Here is a 21,878-nt window from a genome sequence, read left to right as displayed (position 1 = left end):
TTTATATTTGAATCTCTTCATAATTGGTTTTAAGGGCTCTTCCTGTTGTCATATTTTCCTTTCCTAGTACTTTTAGGAATGTCTGAAATTCAGGTCAACTATTCTTACCATACAATTGAATCAATGTGCTTATTTGACAGAGAGTATTGTAACACACACACACACACACACACACACACACACACACACACACACCATTTCATTGATGATGCTTTGCTCATGTGTGAGGTCCTGTGGGGTGGGCTTCCTGATGATGCAGACTTCACTATTTCCCTGCTTAAAAGGATGTCCCTGAATGCTCCTACTCTAATCCTCCACATGGCCAATGTTTGTACGAATCTTGGAGGCTGACAGAATATGTCCTCTGCTGACTTGCTACCCCTCTGTACCCACAATGTAAATTCATCTCACAAGTGTGTGCATTGGGATCTACTACACCAATCCCTGTCTGAGCACCTTTAGTCTATCCCACAGTTATTAAATGCTCACTATGATCTAGGCAGAAAGCAATCCCAACCCTCATTGAATGTACGATACATTCCAGAGGGTCTAGGAATGTGTTGTCTTCCTGGTAGCTACTCTGGATTTACAAAGCTTGTGGATTTAAGCTAACAGTTCCTTGTTTATTGTGCACAGGGCAAAGGTTATGGGCAAGGAGGAAAACTTCATTTTATTGGTGATAATCATCTTTTTGTGATTTTAATCCTTTGCCCTGTTGGCCGGACAGTCGTTTCCTGTTCCCTTTTGTTCCTCTCTTCCTGTTGATTCTCAAAAGAACCTCTATACCCACTGGATCCTCTGGTCCCTTTGGAATGTATTATTATGCCAGGTGCATCCTAATACTAGTAGACTTAAGACATGCTAGATAGTGTACTAAGTGTTCTACACAAACCACTCATTTAATTCCACAGCCCTGTGGATGCTACAGTAGTGCATTTTAGGAATAAATTTATCTAAAATGAGTTAACTTCAAATCTTTATTTCTATTCCACTCAATGCTACTCTATTATTGTTTGAATTTTGAGTATTCAGAATATGTTCAGTTAATATTTAATTTGATTGCCTCTTGTACTTCCGGTGTTGTGGTAATGTGCAAGAGATAAAGAGGAAATTCAGCCTGGCTAAGGCAGCATTCAGTGCCACTGACCTGATCCGGTCACTTTGGGCATCAGAATTCTAACCACAATTGAGATTTTCACAGTCCAACTATCTAACTTTAAATACCACTTACTGAAAGCCACATCAAGGTGGAGTCCATGCTTGAAGAATTCTTTCTGCTCCACAAACATAACAGTGATACATAAAATAAAAAGAGAAAAAAGAAGAAGGGTTGGCCAGGCTTACATAGAAGACAGGTATTTTTGAAGCTCCAAGCTGGCATAGGGACACACACAGTGATCAGGGCTGAAAGGGTGGGTGGACTTGCTGGGTTTGCAAGGTGAGGCAGTCAGTGGTGATAAATGAATCAAAAGTATTTCCTGTGAGGTGGGAATGCCGAGGCAGGCTCACTGACTGAAGCCCTGGGCGAGGGTGGTATTCATTTCTCATTCCCCACCCTCATGAGAGGAGGCTTGGAGACAAGGATGAGACATCACCTTGTGAGCAAGAGCTGAGTCAAATTTCCCCTCGACCAAGCCTGGATCTGCCATAGCCCAGTGGTTCTGAAGGATGGCCACTCTAAGGCCTTACTAGACCTGGATCTGAATTGGGGACCCCAAAGCTGCTCAGCAGGAAAGTTGAATATGAAGGCAAAGTAGAGTGGAGAAGAGGAAAAGGGGGAAAAACCCCCAACCACATCATATTCCAAAATGAGACTTAAACCAAATAAAGAAACTGATGAATAAAAGTGAATACTAAGAAAAACCAGCCACTAAACCAACAATTAGAATATGGATTCACTTCAGATGAAAGTGATTTTACTGAATGATCAGGCAAGGCTTTAAAGTAAATACATTGATTATTTCATAGAAGGAAATGAAATAAAAACTTTCATTACAATAATAAAAATTATGAGAAAAAGCCTGAAAACAAGAATGAGGAGATAGGGGAAAAAAGACCAATTGGAATATTTGAACATAAAAAAATAGAGTCGTTGAAATAAAAAAAATGTGGGGCTTTGAGTTACAATGGCTGTTTGGCCATGTTTACCTTTTTAAAGCACAGTAAAGAGATTAAAGAAAGAAAGAAAAAACCTCAAACCAACAAGAATGGGAAGTATAGATGAAGAGACAATGGCAATGGTATTTTGGAATTGAAAGGGCAAGAGCTACGCCCTCCATCTTACCCCGGATCCTCCATTTTTGGGCAGCCATGTGCTCGGCAAGGAGCTTCTTCCCGGAAGCCCAAGCCTCTGCTAGCCACACCTAGGATTTCTTTAAACTAACCAATGATAATCAAGGGAAGTGCGCGCCATAGATACGACCATATCCTGTGTAACAAGACACTGACTTGAACCTGGCCAATCGGCAGGGCCCACAGTCCTCTCTCCTCCCCTTACTCCAACCCCCCCTATAAAACCCTTCTCCCCACAGAGCCCCCTCTCTCTCTGCCACTTGCCGCTGCATCGGTGAGTGTGGTCGGGGAGCCGAGCTAGCTCGAATAAAGACTCTTTGCTTTTGCATCGGACTTGGCTGGCTCCCTGGTGGTCTTTTGGGGATCCTGAAATCTGGGCATAACAGAATCTGGAAAGGAGATGACTGAGTAATAACTGATTAGCAAGCCTGAAAAAGCTAGATTTCTATGCCATTATGATCTGAGATAGCTGAAAAATTAAATAAACCCAGCTTATGCTGAGAACCCTCTAAGTCTCAGGAACTAGCAATTCCAGAAACCCGTGACCTGGAGCAAAAGTAGGGGTTAAACCAAAAGTACTAGGTGAAAGCTATTTGAGAAGCAGTTATACCTCTCTAGATCTTCTTTCCTACTCACAGTGCTAGACACTGTCCCTCTCTCATCCCAAGAATATTTTAAAGGCGTATCCCTGGACATGATAAAACATAGTGTGTATGGACAGGAGTACATCAGGCACAGCTAAGGTGGGGCTACCACATTATAGTAGGAGTATTAAGTAACCATATGCATAAAGAATACTGAATGGTGAGGCACCCAGGCTCTTTCCTGTTGGCTTTCAAAATGCTGGTGGCCAAAACACTACCCTCCAGAAGGAGTTGGAAGTTTCTTCTATGAGGAATAGAATTTATCTAAGGGGGAAGTCCTAAAGATATAGACATTGGGGATTCCCCAAGAAATGGCTTTCTTAGATCACTATGGAGGAAAGCTCCTCACTGACAAGCCACATCCATCTTCTCAGACTGTCCAAACTGTCTTTAAATCCCTTTTACTCTTAATCTTGAAGAGAAAAATTTAAATTACCAGAAAAGTGAGGAAAGCCTTCAATGTGAAACATAGGAAACACAATGAAGAGACATAAACAAGCAACTTGAAGGAAGCAGAGACTATATAGGGGAATAGAAAAGAAGACAAACAAGAAAAAAAAGCAAACAATATTGTTAGCAAGATAAAAATATTGTATCTATAAGACAGAATTTGAAAAAATTCACATAAATATTTTTAAAAGAACATTTGGAAATTAAACACATGATGGCAGAAATGAAAAAAACACACAACTCAATGGAAGTACTGAAAGGTGAAGTTAAGGGATTTGCCTTCAAATTAGAACATAAATATATAAAGAGAAAAATAAAAATAAGAGAAGAAAAAAATTTGGAGGACCAGTCCAGGAAATTTAGCATATAAATAACATGAGTTCAAGAGGAAGAGAACAGGAAAAAATGGATGGAAAAAAATAATGAAATAATTCAAGAAAATTTCCCAGATTAAAGGACATGGATTTGGGTATTAAAAGGACTCACCAAATGTTCAGTAGACCAAAAAAGAGGCAGAAGTAGGAGGGTAATTCTCATTGATTACCTTTGTGTAATCTTTGGATTTGAATCATATGATTGTATTACTTATTAAAAAACATTAAAAACCATAATGAATAGAATGAACTCTGGGACAGACAGAGGGATAGAAAGAAGTAGAGAAATAAAAAATAGAATATAGGAACTCACTCAGAATGCAGTTCAGAAAGCAGAGTAAAATGAGTTATGTATAGAGGAATGACAGACTGACAGCAAACTTCATTAATAACAATCGACATTGGAAGAAAATGGAGTAGTAACTTTAAAGTGCCAAAGGAAAAAACTGCCAACCTAGAGTTTTACAACCAGCTAAAATTTATTCAAGAGGGACGATTATATAAAAGCACTTTTACACAAATACTAAATATATTACTACACACAGATCCTTACTAAAGACTATTAAAATTTGTTTCTGAAATAGAAAAATAAAAACAGAAGATGTGGAATACAAGAAGCAGGCTTCCTCTAAATAGCTCTTCCCATCTCCTTGTAAGCCAAATGAGTTGGTATAGTGAGCACAGAGATTGATAAAATGTGTTGAAATTTTAAATTAATGGTTAGAGTTTAAAAATTATAATTTTGTTTTATAAAACAATAATAAGGTGGTGAGCACATTAAGGATTTATTGAAGTTGAGAGAAATTAAATATAGACCTATCAGAAAATTTGCAGTAGGTTAAAAAATTTAGAGTAGCCATTAGAATAAGATTTATGGCTTCCAAATAGAAGAAACTAAATATTATCAAACAAAAGAAGATGGGGGGAAAAACCACAAAGGAGGGTAAATACAAAATATAAAATAAATTAATAAAATCAAATTCAAACTATTAAATTATAGTAGTCAAGAAATAGAAGCAACCCAAGTGCCCATCAGTGGATGAGTGGATTAAAAAACTGTGGAACATTTACACAATGCAATGCTACTTGGCCATAAAAAAGAAGGAAGTCTTACTTTTTGCCACAGCATGGAAGGACCTAGAGGGTATTATGCTAAGTGAAATAAGTCAGATAGAGAAAGATAAGTACCATATGATATCACTTATACGTGGAATCTGATGAACAAAATAAACAAAATAGAAACAGACTCATAAGTACAAAGAACAAACTGACAGCTGCCAGACAGGAGGGGGTTGAGGGGCTGGGTGAAAAAAGTGAAGGGATTAAGCAATACAGTTGCTGTTACAGAACAGTCACAGAGATTTAGATTACAGCATAGGGTATATAGTCAATACTATCTAGATAAATAGGTATAGGGCCAGGTGGGTACTGGAAGCAGCAAGGGGATCACTGTGTAAAGTACATGATTTTCTGACAACTTTGCTGTACATCTGAAACTAATACAGAATAATATTGAATGTAAACTGTAATTGAAACATAAGAAATAAATACTTAAAAGATTGAAAAAAAAAAAAAAAGAACGTAACTTTGGGCTGCTCTATGTCAATGGAAAAACCATTTTCATTTCCGACCCAATTTGACCCAATAGTACAAAGCAAAAAACCCTCTTCTGCATTAATTAAAAGCAACTAGGAAGGCCACTATGCCAGCAGGCCACGAGCACTCAGGAAGAAACAAGAGCCTGGAGGGCCAAGGAAACACAGGCAGACCCGAAACCTCTGCTCTCAAGCTTGGCCCTCTCCTCTCATGTTCCAGGCATTTTCTTTCTCTTCAGCCTGGAATACTCTGCATTTACCATGTAAACCCATCCAGCCTTGCTGGTCTTAATTTTTGTCACCCTATCTGTTGTCCTAGTTTGACACCACAGAAGTCCAGAATTGAGCGATTTGAAGGCGGAATTCTCCTCTGCAAGTGATGGTAATGAAAGAGGCTTTGAATGATCATATTCCTTTTATTTTCCTCCTGCCTGAGGAGTCAAATATCCCAGCCCCGAAACTGGGACACATAGAGGAGGATCTGTGACAAATGAGGAGGAACATGGACTAGACTGAAACGCTGAGGGCCTTCGCCACTCCTCTGAAAGGGATTTGAAATGACCTCTTGTACTTGGAATTTTTGTATATCATTATGGAATTGTAGGTAGTTCTCATTTCACAAAAGAGGCTCAGTTTCCTCCAAATGATGTGTTTTCCAGCCTTAAAACACCCAGAAGCAAAGTCTGACTTGGTATTTGTGCAGGTATTCTTTTTTAATGCATTTTTATCACGAAATAATTCAAATTGATACTCAAGAAGGAACATAATACAATGATAACTTTATACCCACTTCCCAGATTGATCAAATATTAACCCTTGGCAATATTTTGTGTCTCCCCCAAATTCATACGTTAAATCCTAGTGCCCAATGGGATGGTATTTTTACTGATTTCAGAGAGGAATGGGGGGGGGGGAGGGAGAGAGAGGAGAGAGAGAGAGAGAGAGAGAGAGAGAGAGAGAGAGAGAGAGAGAGAGAGAGAGAAACATCAATGATGAGAGAGAATCATTAATCAGCTGCCTCATGCATGCCTCACAATAGGGATCTAGCCTGCAACCTGCCCATGTGCCCTGACCAGGAATTGAACCGTGATCTCCTGGTTCATAGGTTGATGCTCAACCACTGAACCACACCAGTTGGGCTGCACTACAGCTTTTTTATCCACTCACCTACTGATGGGCACTTGGGTTGCTTGCATGTGTTGGCTAATGTAAACAATGTAGAGAAGCCTGAAGTTTTATAGTGAAATCATCTCACATCACTGTCAGGTGAGTGAACCCTTCATCTTCATTACCTCAGTTATCTCTAAACACATCCTTGTCAGGTAGATTATTTTCCCAACTTCAGAGGTGAGAAAAGGGGCTCAGAGGGATTGACTTGCCCCCGGTAGCACATCCATGATGAGGCTTAAGTGGACTCAGATCCGTGTCTGTGATGGTTTATATTGAGTTACAGTGCACTAGCCTATGTGGGATCCGGTAATATATGACAATGGCCCTGTCTTCAAGGAGCTTTATTGTTTAGTTGGAAAGATAAGACATCTGCAACGGAAAGGTCATATGAAATCAAGGGACATATGTTTTGTGTTTAGAATATGTTAAAGGACTGGTCACCTTGTGCCCTGATAGCTTTGGCTTGGCTGCTTCCTACAACCAAATAGAGTAAATAATCACAACCTTGATCTTCCTTTTGCTTTATAGTGGAATGATGTCATTATTTCCTTTTGGGGAAAAAGATTGCTCAGTCTGTAGATAACCCTCAAATACTCTGAGGGAAGGTCTTTGGAATGAAGGCATAGTTACATTCTGGATAAAAATGATCCTTAGTCACACCTTCTGAGCTTCTTCAGGATTGATGCTGGGCATTTCACACCAGCACAGCACATAGCCTGGCCCAGAGTGACTACTCAGTAATGTCTGTTGTTAACATTGTCGATTTTCTCAACCTGGGGATAAAGGGAGCTTGGTGGGTGGGGATATCTAACTCATCCTAATAGAGGAAGAGCTCATTGCATTCTTGATAAGTCTGGAACTCTGGAAATTTCATTTCACCCTGTTCCAGAATTGGTTAGAGCCAGAGACCTTGGCAAAGTGTCTAGCTGGCATGGGACCTTCTTTGGCTGGCCCCTCATCCTCCACTGGTACTTGTCCAACTAGTCTACAAACTTGGGATTCCCATGTAGCTTCTGCACATTCTCTGGGAAGGAAATTTTCCATGATTTATTATGTTCTTTCCTTTGTTGTCTGAGTGCTTCAAACCTCCATTGAGACTTGATCCCATGGGCCACCCCTAGGGTGTCAGAGGCATATACACAGGTATGAGTCATTTTATAGTCAGCAACAACCTCAGTTCCCTCCCTCTCCAGTTCAGCTGATGATGGATCTTTGCCCTGTTTCTTTGGTTCAGGAAAGCTGTGATCCTAGAATTTGGGGTCCTTGTTTCACAATGAGATCCAGGTACTGAGAATGTTGGTTTTTTGTGTTCCACCCAGTGAAGAAACAAAGTAGTATGTGGCAGGTGAGTGGCTCTTCTAGAGACCCCCTGAGCACCTGTATATGGGCTATTTAACTTTTGGTTTACAGCAATTCTGGAAACTAACAGGAATATATCCAAAGAGAAATCAGAAGGTGGTGTATAGAAAGAATGTCATCAGCCAAAGATAAACCAGACCTAGAGTAAGGATTTCTGACTTCAGATTCACCTAATCTTTTCTTCATAGTTTTCCCATTTTATTTTATTTTTATTCTTTCGAAAGCTTTTTTTACAGAGTCATTGTGGTTTTAAATATTAACCCATTTTCAAGTGAGAAAACAGAGGCACACAGAATCCGACTGATTTGCCTAAGCTTGCATATTGTAGGGGGTTTGCCAAGAATGTTTGGGAGTCTTAGTTCATCATTGGCTCTGTCCACCTCAAATAAACCTACAATCTAAACAAAATTAATTTGCTTATTATTCAAGTGCAACTTCAAGGACATTACCAGGGCCCCACTGAGACTGCCATCCCCTGGGCTTTCCCGTTATTGAAATTTCTGCAGTAATAGCATAGTCCGTAGCAATGGAGGTAAGATAATAAGAAGGTCTTCCCAGAGTGTCTTTTTAACATTTCAAAAGGCCTGCCTACTCATTATCTCATTGATTCCCATAATGTCCTGGGAACATTATTCAGCAGGTATTATTCCTATTTGGACATTAGGAGCCAGAAGCTCAGAAAGTGTGATTCCCACCTTGGTTATTTCTGCGGTAGTGAACTCTTCAGTGTGCCTGGGGGTGGGGCCTCTGCTGCCTGTATGACTGGAGAGACCTCCATTTCATTTCTTATGTTCTAATTTCCCATATTTTTCCTTCATGAAGAGACCATCTGGGAGTAGCTTTGAGGAGCAGGTCATGCCTACTCATTCGAGAAGGTACTGGAATAATGAGAGAAGCACTCAATTAATTTGGTTTGAGCAATGCCAGCACCCCAGAGAGGTGGTGTGGTGGAGAGATGGTAGGTGGTGGGGTCAGGCTGGGCTGTATTCTTGTCTGGACCTACCACCTATCAGCTGCCACCTACCAGCTGGTTGAAGCAAGGCTCATGGGAGCCCCACATGCTAGGTTCCTTTCTCCCTTTTATAATTCCCAGCAACTGGAGAAATGTGGGGCTTGGTGGAGCAGACTTTGAAAAGAGTGGATATAGAACAGTTTTCTAGAAAATTTAAATTCAGTAGCTAAGAAGAAGAAATTATATGTAAAAATCAATTTAATTTGTCCCCCACCCAAGACCAGTGAGAGTGGGTGCTGCAGTCTTGGAGCTGATTGGCAGGATGGTCCTATGACTTCAACACCTAAATTGGATAGCTCTTCCTTAAGTATGTGTTTCCTTCCCTCCCCGTTTCCTTGAAACAGGTAGTTGGAAGTGGAAAGAAAACAACACTTTGGGCCAGCATGATGCTTGGAGCAAGTGTTCATTCTTTTATGATGACATCAGTATGTTTACTGCATACAAACTACAACCCAGTGACTCTTTATGCCACTGGCAACACAGTGATGAGTAGACAGAGAGGCACTGTCTTCAAGGAGCTTAGGGGTGTACGTGTATGTATCTGTGTGATATTATAGATAAACAAATAAATACCTGACTGATGACAATGAGGCTGTGACAAAAATATCAAGCTGAGGAAGGGGGTTAGAGAGCTGCGATTTCAGATGGGTGGTCAGAGAGGGCCTCTCTGTTGGGATAGCCTCATGCAGAGAATTGGAGGAAGTGCTGGAGGAAGCCACACAGAAAAGCAAAGGGAACAATAAGAGCAAAGGCCCTGAATTTTCACTTAATGCTGTTCCCTTCGATCTTTGGATGAGCCCTGCAAATGTATGGACTATGCCTTCCATTTGAGGATGGCAGTACTGATGCTCCTCTAAGTGACTTCCCAAAATATAGCTGGTACCTGATGGAGTTAGGGTCAGCCTTCACTCCTCTAATTCTAGAGAGCGTGCTGTGACCTCAGGGGGCTGCCTGTGCACCTGGAAGTGAGCTATGCTATTGCTGTCACATTGCAGTGAACAGGGAGCTGGCTACAGTGAGTGAGAGCGAAGAGGAAGCTGAGAGCAGCACCCTGGGCATCTTGCAGCCCCTTCCACCGGTCTCATGGTGCCCATCCTGGATTTGGTGGTTGTTTTTGGAAATCATTTTCCGAATCTTAGTAAGTTCTTTTCACGTTTGGGGACAAGTCTCCCAGAGGCCAGGTGGAGAGAACTGAACCAGGAAGGAAGCCAGCCTCTCACCAGGCTTGTCATGTGTCTGCACAAGCATGTCACCGCAGGAGCCAAGTTTTAATTTCCCTGCATGGGTCCCAAACTGTTTTTCCATATTTGTTAGGGGAAACCTTAGCCCAGAGAGCTCCATTCTGAGGACACCAAATTAGGCCAAGTTTCTGTTTGGTCTCTCTCCTCATTCAGTGATTGTCCCCTATGACCTACTCCACTTGGCCACTTGTTTCCTAGGCGTCACTTGGTTGATAAGTTCTCTCAGCCTCAGGGAGGAAGCTCATGTGGTTAATAGGCCTGGGAGCCTCACGGTGGCCCTGCAGGTCGCTGGAACCTGTGGTAGATTCCACCAATGGGGATCCAAGACACAGACACATTCACCTCACAGGCGGGCTGGCAGCCAGGGCGGCAGGTGTGTCATTTGGAGAGATGAAATAACAGAGGGAGATGGCACTCTGTGGGGGAAGCTCAGGGATTTATGTTTGAATCCCATCTCTGCCACTCACTAGTTCTTTGATCGGATGCAAATCTCTTTCTTTCTCTGAGCCTCAGAGTGTTCAGTTGCATGAAACCCAGGAGTGAAGGATAGGTCCTAGGATCAAAGTAGGTTGTGAGGATTACATCAGATAATCTAAGCCCAGCAGAATCTGGCCATGAGAGGGGCTCAATAAAAACCCTCTTCTCTTTTTTTGGAGGGAGGCTCATCTGCCTACCACACATGATCTGAGAGCTCAGAGGTGAGGCTGAGTTCATCCTGAAATTCTTGCCCAGAAAGCTTTCCTCATTTAACTCATGGCTGCTGACTTACAGGGTTCCATCATAAATTCATTCCATTAGGTTATGCGTTGCCTTCCATGCAGGTTTTTTCTTTGCATTTCAGTTGGGAGGTGGTAGACCTGGGGTTGGAAGGCACCAAGTAATCTAATGCCTGAATGTGGTTATAACCACTCTGCGTTCCTGCCTCCAGTGGACTCTCAGTCTCTTCTCACAGATTTATCTTCCACACCTCCCTCCCCTGGCTTGCTGGGAGCACCTCATTCTCCTCCTGCTAAACTTGGTTTTGTTGGTCAAAGGTTGCCTTTTTCACTACCCCACCCACTGTGACCTGATTGGGAAATTGTTTTTCTTCTTCCTAAAATTAAAAATGCCTAAGCCTAGCCAGTTTGGCTCAGTGGATAGAGAGTTGGTCTGCAAACTGAAAGGTCCCAGGTTCGATTCCAGTCAAGGGCATGTACCTCAGTTGTAGGCTTGGTTGCATTCAGGAGGCAACCAATTGGTGTGTCTCTCTCACATCAATATTTCTCTCTCTGTATCTCCCCCATCCTCCCCTTTCCACTCTGTCTAAAAATCAATGGGGAAAATATCCTCTGGTGAGGATTAACAAAAAATAAAACAAAAAAATTAAAAATGCCTAGACTGAAATTTGAATCCAGGTTTGTCAGGCTCTAAAACCCTTGCAGTTTCCCTAAAAATTATTAAGCAAGTTCCCTCTGGCTTCAACATTCCATGATTTCATGGCAATGAAAGCATGAAGAGACACAAAGCCAGAAATGAACAAGGTCAAAGACTTCAGATTTCTGTACGTGTCTCCACCAGGCCTAAGTCCAGGCCCCAACATCCCCACAGTGGGTGGTTTAGAAACACTGGCTTCCTGGCCAAATAATTGCATTGCAGCCCCAGATGCTTCATGGTTCTGTTGGCTCTAGGAAATTTCAGAGCACAGTTCCTGCACATCTCTGCCTTTAGCAATTTGGCTTACAACGTAGCAGCCTAGGAAGAATGCTCACTCTTTGGAGATGCCCTTCCTCACAGAGACACTCATATTGTAGAAGCCTGACTTTGTATTATAGACACAGTAAATGTTCATAATAAAGTTTTCTGAAATGTTTATTCTTCTTCATAGTCATTAAACGCATGAGATTCAGACACATCTGGGATCATATCCTGGCTCTGTAATTTACTAGCTGGACTGCTTCATCCATGCATTGCTACTGTTATTCCTAAATTTTACCTGTCCTCTCTGCTGTGACTTGAGTTTGATAGTCCTGTCTTTACTAGGAAGACTTTTCCTTCCCTCATTCCTCCAAACTTGTATGCAGTTCAGGTCAGTACATGACAGGGCACCTGCTCTGTACCAGGCAGGACACATGGTGATGCTGAGAGGCTTCCTGGCACAGAGCATCTGTCCCCCTGCATCCACCATTGTACCTGGTACAGAGTAGGTTTTGTCTTATAATAGTTTCAGCTCTCTGATCTGTGACTTAGAGAGGATGCCAGACCCTGAGGGTGTTTGTTTCCTGTCCAGGTAAGTTACACAGGAAAAAACCAAAATCCTGCTTTTATTCCTCAACACACACAGACAGAGGAGAGAGAGAGAGAGAGAGAGAGAGAGAGAGAGAGAGAGAGAGAGAGAGAGAGAGAGAGAGAGAGAGAGAGAGATATTTTCATGTTTTCCTTTTTCAGTGTGGAGTCCTGGACAGGTATACTTGATCAGAAAGCTAAGTTCTTAACCTCTGCAGTAAACTAGAGCAGCCTGAAGTTTCTCAAATGCACAATGTTCTCCCTGGCATCTGAGATTTTATACTTATGTCATCTCTACATCACTATTTTTATCTCAGTAACTTACACTTATTTTTCTGGTTCCAGTTTAGATAGCCCTTTCTCCAGGAAGATTTCTCAAGACTGGTTGAGCTTCTGGTCTATTTCCTCCCATTATATCCTATCTTATTGCTATGTAGAACTTTTCATTTTGTACTGAAATTGTCCATTTTCTTGTGGCCCTAAAAGACTATAAATTCTTTGAGGGGATAGTGTCTTAACTTCACTTTCCTCTTCTGAAGTGGAAGATATTTCAGTCCAACATCCTCATAGGTTCTCTCTCAGTTGTCATTATCTACATGACTATGAGTCTACTGAGCTCTCACCTACAATATGCAGCTATATGCCCCAAATTGGACCCACGTGACAGAGTTTGTCATGGTGGGCTTTGCCGGGGTGCATGAAACACGCCTTCTCTTCTTTACACTCTTCCTCACCATGTACCTGTTTACCTTGTTGGAGAACTTGGCCATCATCATGGTGGTGATTTTGGACCATCGGCTCCGGAGACCCATGTACTTCTTCTTGACACACTTGTCCTGCCTTGAAATCGGGTATACCTCAGTCACAGTGCCCAAGATGCTGACTGGTTTTATTGGAGGAGAAGGGGGCAAGAATATCTCCTATGCTGGCTGCCTTTCCCAGCTCTTCATCTTCACCTTTCTTGGGGCAACTGAATGTTTCCTGCTGGCTGCCATGGCCTATGACCGTTATGTGGCCATTTGTATGCCTCTCCGATATGGGGCCTTGGTGTCCTGGGGCACCTGCATCCGTCTGGCTGGTGCTTGTTGGCTGGTGGGCTTCCTCACACCTATGTTGCCCATCTACCTCATGTCCCAGCTGACATTTTGTGGCTCCAATGTCATCGATCACTTCTTCTGTGATGCCTCACCTTTGCTAGCCTTGTCTTGCTCAGATGTAACCCTGAAAGAGACCACAGACTTCCTGGTCTCTCTGGCAGTACTCCTGGCCTCCTCTGTGGTCATTGCTGTGTCCTACAGCAACATTGTCTGGACGCTGCTGCATATCCGCTCTGCGGCTGAGCGCCGGAAGGCCTTCTCCACTTGTACAGCTCACCTGACTGTAGTGAGCCTCTTCTATGGCACTCTTTTCTTTATGTATGTCCGGACCAAAGTGGCCTCCTCCATCAACTTCAACAAGGTGGTGTCTGTCTTCTACTCCATTGTCACACCAATGCTCAATCCCCTCATCTACAGTCTTCGAAACAAGGAGGTGAAGGGAGCTCTGCGCAGAGCCATTTCCCTCAAGTCTTGGAAAGGCCAGTGAGGGGGCTGGTAGGGTCCATTTTCCTTGCCCTTTAGAAAGAGGGTGGTGAGGACTATGGAATGCAGCAGAGGTCCAGGTAGTTAAGCCTTATGGACTATGTATTAGTTAAAATAAAATGCTAATCTGCTATAACAAAAGAGATCTAACTATAAGGTAGCTTAACGAATGAAGGAGATTTTATCTTTCTTGCAAGAGTTGAAGGTGAGTGCTCTTGGTTGGTGGGTGGCTCTGCTCAACAGCATATTAGGACCCAAGCTCCCTTCATCTTGTGGCCTGTGAACCCAATTCAGCTCAACACTTGTTTTTAATGACCTGTGAGCTAAGAATGGTTTTTATACTTTAAAATGGTTGGAAACTACCTTGGCTGGTGTGGTTAGAACATTGTCCCGTGCACTGAAGGGTCATGGGTTGGATTCCCAGTCAAGGGCATGTACCTGGGTTGCAGGTTCGATCTCTGGTCCCAGTTGGGGTTCATGCTGGAGGCAACCAATCGATGTATCTCTCTCACATTGATGTTTTTCTCTCCTCTGTCTCTCTCCTTCCTTTCCACTCTCTCTGAAAAGCAATTGAAAAAATATCCTCAGGTGAGGATTACAAAAAAAAAAAAAAATTGGGAACCAATCAAAGAATACAGTAGATCCTCGGGTTACGTTGGAGATCCGTTCCTACCATGCGTCGAAACGTGATTTTCGCCGTAAGTCGGAACCCACCTACATAAGCACCTACGTCACTCACATGGAGCACATACACAGCAGTAATGAAGTGAAACAGTAAAAAAAATCTAAAAGAAAGATAACAATTCCTGACCTTTACTTGTGGTAAATAAATAATAAAAAACATAAAGCACATATGTACTTACGTCGAAATGACAGAACTTTTTTTTTTTTTAATAAATACTGTAAATGGGAGATGGCGACATAACCACGAAATGACGTACGTCGAGTCCAATGTAACCCAAGGACTGCCTGTAATATTTCACGACACATAAACATTTTATATAGTTAAAATGTCAGTGTCCATAAATCAAGTTTTATCAGAACACTGTCATACCATGTGAATTGTCTCTGGCTGCATTTGTGCTACCATGATAGAGTTTAGTAGTTATGACAAAGACCATTTGCCAACCCCCAATTTAGCGCCTTCTTGTAATTTGCATTGTCAACACTGTGTTCCAGTGGGCAGGAAGGGTGAGGATGGTGCATGGAGGAGACACACAATGTGACTTAAGGTTTCTCCACTAGATGTGGCAATCATCACTTCCACTCACCTCTGTTGGTAAGAAGTTAGCCATAGGTCACATCTAATTGCAAAGATGGTAAATACAATCCATAGCTAAGCTGCCAGATACCCAGCCAGAACTGATTATTGTAGAAAAGAGAAGAACAAATTTTGGCAGACAACCAGCAGTTTCCATCACAATGAACCCAGAATCACAACTGATTTTCCATGTGATCCATGCATTTATCTGCTTTGTAACAACATTATCTTATTTGAAGTATAGAATGGTCCTTCCTCTATACCACATGGCTCTTTGAAAATTGTTTTAAAAGTATATGTATGGCAATGTCAGCTCCCTTGAAATAAAATTTAAAAAGATAATTATAAGAAAAACCCCCCAAAAGAACAATTGTGTTCCCCCTTATACTCCAAGCACTAACCTGACACCATTCACAGTCATGGAAACATTTTTGACTACATTTCCTATGGACAGCTGAAGTTTTAAAAGCCACTACTAATAAAAATAAACTATGAAATCGTGTCAGGGAAAATGCAGGTTTATTTGCAAATAGAAAATTTCTGAGAATATAATTCCTACTTTGGGGGTATATTTATTCACAGAGTGAAAAATAGTCCTGGGAGGTGCTACCAGCCGTGGGCAAACTACGGCCCGTTTGAAATGAATAAAACGAAAAAAAAAAAAAAAAGACCGTACTCTTTTATGTAATGACTAGGGGCCCGGTGCACGAAATTCGTGCACTGGGTGTGTGTGTGGGGGAGTGTCCCTCAGCCCAGCCTGCCCCATCTCACATACTGGGAGCCCTCGGGCGTTGACCCCCATCACCCTCCAATCGCAGGATCGGCCCCTTGCCCAGGCCTGACGCCTCTGGCTGAGGCGTCTGGCCCGGGCAGCGGGGACCCGCAGCTGCAGCAGCCCCACAATCGTGGGCTTCACTTTAGGCCCAGGCAAGGGACCCCTAGCTCCTGGGACTGCCAGCTTCGACCGTGCCCAGCTCCCATCGCTGGCTCCACCCCTACTTTCTGCTATCACTGGCCAGGGCGGAAAAGGCACCTGATTCTCCGATCATGGCTGGGGGGCCCCCCAGCTCTTAGCTCCCCCCTGGGTTTCCAATCACTGTCAGTGGCAGGGGGCTTCTTCCTGCTTTCCCTTTCGCCTCCCTGCATTGTGCCTACATATGCAAATTAACCGCCATCTTGTTGGCAGTTAACTGCCAATCTTAGTTGGCAGTTAATTTGCATATAGCCCTGATTAGCCAATGAAAAGGGTAGCTCGTACGCCAATTACCATTTTTCTCTTTTATTAGTGTTGATGTTTACTTTGAATTTATATTAGTTCACACAAACACTCCATCCATGCTTTTGTTTCAGCCCTCTGGTCCAGTTTAAGAACCCATTGTGGCCCTCGAGTCAAAAAGTTTGCCCACCCCTGTTAGCCTAACATAGTCACGACTTCATTGGTATCCAGGAAATGTCACAGGGAGTAATTCTAGAGAGAAACAAGACTTATTAAGACAGAATTCTATAAGCAGTGCTTTTTATCTTTACCCATTCTGCATATCAGGATACTGACTTAATTATTAGTAAGGAACTACCTGGTTTCTATCTTGGTGATGGTACTTTGACTTGGGACTTGGTGAGAGTGACCACAGATACACTCTGAAGTCAGAACTCTACAGTTTGCCGTGCACCATTATGTAAGACTGTTGAGTGTGTTTCCCTCCATGTCCTGGGTGGTTCAGGGTTCGGGTCTGGAAGAGGAGCCGCACACAAATGACAGAGAAAAGACAAGAGATAATTTGGAAATATTGGGGGACCAGGCGGGCAAGTCCAACTCAAGGAGAGGGACTTCCACTGGAGCTCAGGCCTCGCCAAGCTTTTATTGGTATGGGATAGCCCTTAGGCAGGGAGGTTCCAGTGACACACAGACTATCTTATCAATAAGGATTTACATGAGTAAAGGTGGGGAGGTTGCTTCAGCTACCATTATCTGGATTAACTGGGTGGTGCACAGCTCCGACCTTTGCTAGGGCTTCAAAGGTCACCAGCTTTTGGGGGTCTCTTCTCTGCTAGTGAAGATGATAGGTGGTCTCCGACATAAGACCGTCAAAGGCTTTGATGTGGGTTTACTTCACTGTGGCCCATCTGGATGAACCTGCTTCTCTGGTGCCACAATCTTTTTATTCCTTGCTTGGCTTCCCATTTCTTTTTTCAGGGTTTGTAGTCTTTGGTTAGGCCCTTGCCTTTCAATTTGCACATGCCAACCACTTAGAAGTTTATTTCCAAGGCACAATTATGGAGATTCTGTCTTTGACTATGGGATGCTACAGCTCTCTGTTTCTCTAAAATGAGTCTTCTTTATCTGTAGATTTTTTTCCTTTGCTGGCTTCACTGTCATTGGTGTAAATAACAGTGTCAGCCAGCCATGGCAAGGTAGAAGCATTTTAAACCCCCTTCAGCAGGAACTTAGGATGGATCTCAGTATTCAGGAATGTGGATGCCTTGAGACCTTGAGACAGTTTGTGTAACACCATTCAACTCTGTCCCTTCCCAGAGCAGTCCAGGAGCACTATCACTTAATTAACTGATGCTCAGTACTTGTGGGCTTCATTAACATCCTCACACTCTTGTGGGAGTGGTGGACCTTCATTTAGAACAGACTTCGCACTAGTGGTTGCTCACCTGGGTCTGTGCCCGTCACCTGTTCTCATCCCACCAAAGACAAGCAGCTAACCAGAGCAGGTACAGGTCATTGACTTCTTATAAAAGAGTTTCACAATAGATATATTTAGTTTACTCCAATCAGGTTAGGTTTGGAATGTTAGATCATGATAGTCAATATAAAGCAGCTTAAAATGATGTAAATTTATTATCTCATAACTTCCCCAAGACAGGAATTAGGGTGTGGTTGTCTTTGTCCTCTGTTCAGGATCTCCCATGACTGAAATCAAGGCGTTGGGAGGGGCATCTCATCTGAGACTCAAAATCTTCTTACTAGCTCCATCCGGTTGTTGGCAAAATTCGGTGTAATTGTATGACTGTGGTGTCCATTTCCCTGCTAGCAGTAGGCCAGGGACTGGTCTTGCACCCACGCTGAGGTCCTTGCCACGTGGCCTATCCTCTCATATGATGACAGCTTACTTCTTCGATGTTAGCAGGAAAATGTCTCTGCTGCTTTGAATTTCTCTTTGGGGGTTAGTTACTCCATTAGGTCAGGCCCACCAACGATAGTGTCCCTTTTAATGAACTCAGAGCCCAGTAATTCAGGACCTTACTTATATCTTCAAAATCTGGTAACCTTATAATGGGAGTGGTGTCCCTTCATATTCCCGGGTCCTGCTCTCATTCTAAGGGAGGGGATCCTAAGGGCGTATGTCATTGGGGTCATTTTAGAATTCTGCCTACAGATATTAGCACCCAACAGGCAAATCTGGAATACAGAATATTTATAGCACAACTCTCAGTGTCTTGGGGCAAATGAAAAGGAAGAGGACTGTACTAGATTAAACAAATATAAAACATGTAACAATCAAATGCAGTGCTTGAACTTAGATTGGATCCGGATTAAAACTGGTATAAATAAAAAACTCATTCTTGAATAAATAGTAAAAATATGAATGGAAACTAGTTATTAAATTATATGATGAGGTGAAATTGGTAATCTTCTTAGGTGTGATGATGGTAATATTATAGCCATGTAGAGGAATATGCTTAATGACCATGATAGTTTTAAAAATGTCATTGAATTATAACAAACATTCAGAAAAAAATAACATCATAAATGAATTTTCACAATCTTAACACACTTGAGTTTCTAGATCAAGAGTCAACACATTACCTGTCCCTGCCACAGTCAATATATTCCAAGCCACAATTATATAATTTCAAAACAACATCTTGTGCACTATTTTAGCTTGTTTATTTTATTTAGTTTTCCCCATCCAGTGGAAGGGATAAATTTCAATGCCTTCCAGTTGGCAAGATTTGTTTTCAATACTTGGAACTTGCTAAAGCCTTTAAAAGTTGAAGGCTTTTGTGCTCCATTCATTATATGCTTTGATAAAAGATACAAGATTTCTGACTGATTTTAAATGAATACAATAGAAAATTTGAGAACATTTTAACAAATGAGCCCTATATTATTGCAGATCACTTAGGTTGATTAAAAAGTAGCACTTCAAAGGCTTACATGCTTTCACCATCTTGTGGAAAAGAAGCAAGAAAGAAATGTTGAGCTAAATTACCTTTGATGGGACTGAAAAGTCACGTTTCCCAGAGTGAAATGTAAACACACCTGCTATTTTAAGCCATGATCAGCAGGCTCGGTGTTTGAAAGCAAGTGTTGATATACCTACAGCAGATTTGTATCTTCTACTTTTCAAGTCCTCACTCTGACTCCCATAATGGATGATAAAAGCTGACAAACATTTTGTGCAAGATGCATGTTCATCATCAACTTTCTTGAGTAACACACATGTCTGTTTTGAGTCTATTGCTACTAAAAGTGTTTACTGCAAAAACTTTCAGACTATATATGCTCTTAGTCCCTATTTTCTGCACATTTTTTTATTTATTCCTAAGAAACTACAATGAACAATCTGTTGGCTTCATGTGCTATGAAATGGGCCACAATACAGTTGGTTGATACACCAGTAGCTGCTGGGATTGAATATTTCTCTCACCATTGCCCTAGACTGGATAAATGAACCTTCCCTAGATCTTTGTGTCTGAGCCAAGTAATTCTTCCCTTATGTTTCCATTCCAGTAGGCTGTTAGTGACTCTCTCTCTGTTTTATTATTTTTCAGTACCACAACTTTAAGCCTAGGTGGATAAGAAACTCAGTTCTGGACAGGGGAAATAATTCCTCTGTCAGTGTAATTTGGAATGCCACAGTTCAAATGCTGGGTTTTGTTTTCCTTATCTTAGCCCTAGGCTGAAAGAGTTCAGATATTTTAAAATATATAATTTATAGTCTCTGATTTTTATTCTGTATTTATTCAAGAAATGGAAACTATCCAGTGCCTTTAGAAGCAACCACCTACCACACGTCTTGAATTCCTCATGCCTTACTTACCATTTGCTGTGTGACAGAGACCTCATACTTGCTTTTACTGGGCATCACATTTCAAGAGACCACTGTTCATTATCTATTGGCTGGCCAACCACTATGAACTATGGAATGAGAGAGCAGTAGTTTGCATCCTATATCATAATACTAGATAATTCTCACTGATTTAGGCAGCATAGCCAGTCTTGTGATGATTAATTTTAAGTGACAACTTGACTAGGGTGCCAAGATACTTGGTTAAACATTATTTCTGGGTGTGCCTGTGAGAGTGTTTCTGGGTGAGATAACATCTAATTTGGTGAATTGAGTAATGCACCTGGACCTCCTCAATGTGGGTGAACCTCATCCAATGTACCATCCAATGGTATTGAGGGCCTGAATAGAGAAGAAAAAAAAAACCCAGTGAAGGAGAATTTGCTCTCTCTGCCTGACTGTCTTTGAGCTGGAACAGAGGCTTTTTTCTGCCTTTGGACTCGAGCCTCAACTCCAGCTTACACCACCGGCTCTCCTGTTTCTCAGGTCTTTGAACTTGAACTGGAATTATATTATTGGCTGTCCTAGGTCTCCAGCTTGCTGACTGCACATTGCGGGATTTCTCAGGTTCCATAACTACATGAGCCAATTCCTTATAATAAATATATTTATACATCCTACCTAATAAAAGAGAAACATGATAATTGGCGTACGACCGCTACCCTTCCCATTGGCTAATCAGGGAAATATGCAAATTAACTGCCAGCCAAGATGGCGGCCGGCAGCCAGGCAGCTTGAAACTAACATGAGGCTTGCTTGCTTCAGTGATGGAGGACTCCAACGTTCCCCGCCTGCCGCTGCAGGCCTCTGAGCTGCAAGCAACTATGTAACAAGCATAGAAGCTAAACAAAACCCCAGAAACCTGCTGGGCTTCAGCCAGCAGGATCGCAACATTGTAAGCAAAGGCCAGAAACCTACTTTCAGCAGCGGAGGCCTAAGAGCTGGAGCCAAGCCTCAAAGCTAAAGCTGGCCCAGAATAAAAAAAGAAAAAAAAAGAAAAAAAGGAGCGGTTGGGAGCTTCAGTCACCCCCAGCCTGAAAACAGCCCTCAGCTCCTCACTCAGACAGGCCAGGCACCCCAGTGGGGACCCCGACCCTGAAGGGTGTGTGACCAGCTGCAAACAGCCATCATCCCCTCACCCAGGCTGGCCAGGCACCCCAGTGGGGACCCCCACCCTGATCCAGGACACCCTTCAGGGCAAACCAGCCGGCACCAACCCATGCACCAGGCCTCTACCCTACATAGTAAAAGGGTAATATGCCTCCCAGCACCAGGATCAGCGGAGCCGCGAGGCCTCCCGGCACCGGGATCAGGGTGACAGGGGGCAGCGCCCAAACCCCCTGATCGCCCTGCGGCTCTGTGTGTGACAGGGTGTGGTGCCCCAACCCCCTGATCGGCCCTGCTCTGTGTGTGACAGGGTAGAGCCATAACCTCCCCATCGGCCCTGCCCTGAGTGTGACAGTGGCGGCGTCCCAACCCCCTGATTCAGCCCTGCTCTGTGGGTGATAGAGGGCGGTGCCCTAACCCCTCCCCCCCCCCCCCACGGGCCCTGCTCTG

At 42.7% G+C, this 21,878-nt stretch overlaps 1 protein-coding gene across 1 annotated transcript; it reads left to right on the top strand.

Moving 5' to 3' along the window:
- Positions 1-13,029: 13,029 nt before the first annotated feature.
- Positions 13,030-13,983, top strand: LOC132242263 (olfactory receptor 6Q1). The gene has a single exon (XM_059711166.1). It carries the CDS (start codon positions 13,030-13,032, stop codon positions 13,981-13,983), a length of 954 nt encoding a protein of 317 aa, XP_059567149.1.
- The last annotated feature ends 7,895 nt before the right edge of the window (positions 13,984-21,878 follow it).

This window comes from Myotis daubentonii, chromosome 9 (genome assembly GCF_963259705.1).
Source record: "Myotis daubentonii chromosome 9, mMyoDau2.1, whole genome shotgun sequence".
In the NCBI taxonomy this organism is placed as follows: Eukaryota; Metazoa; Chordata; class Mammalia; order Chiroptera; family Vespertilionidae; genus Myotis; species Myotis daubentonii.
The sequence above is the reverse complement of the archived record's forward strand: the minus strand, read 5'-3'. Positions and strand labels throughout refer to the sequence as shown.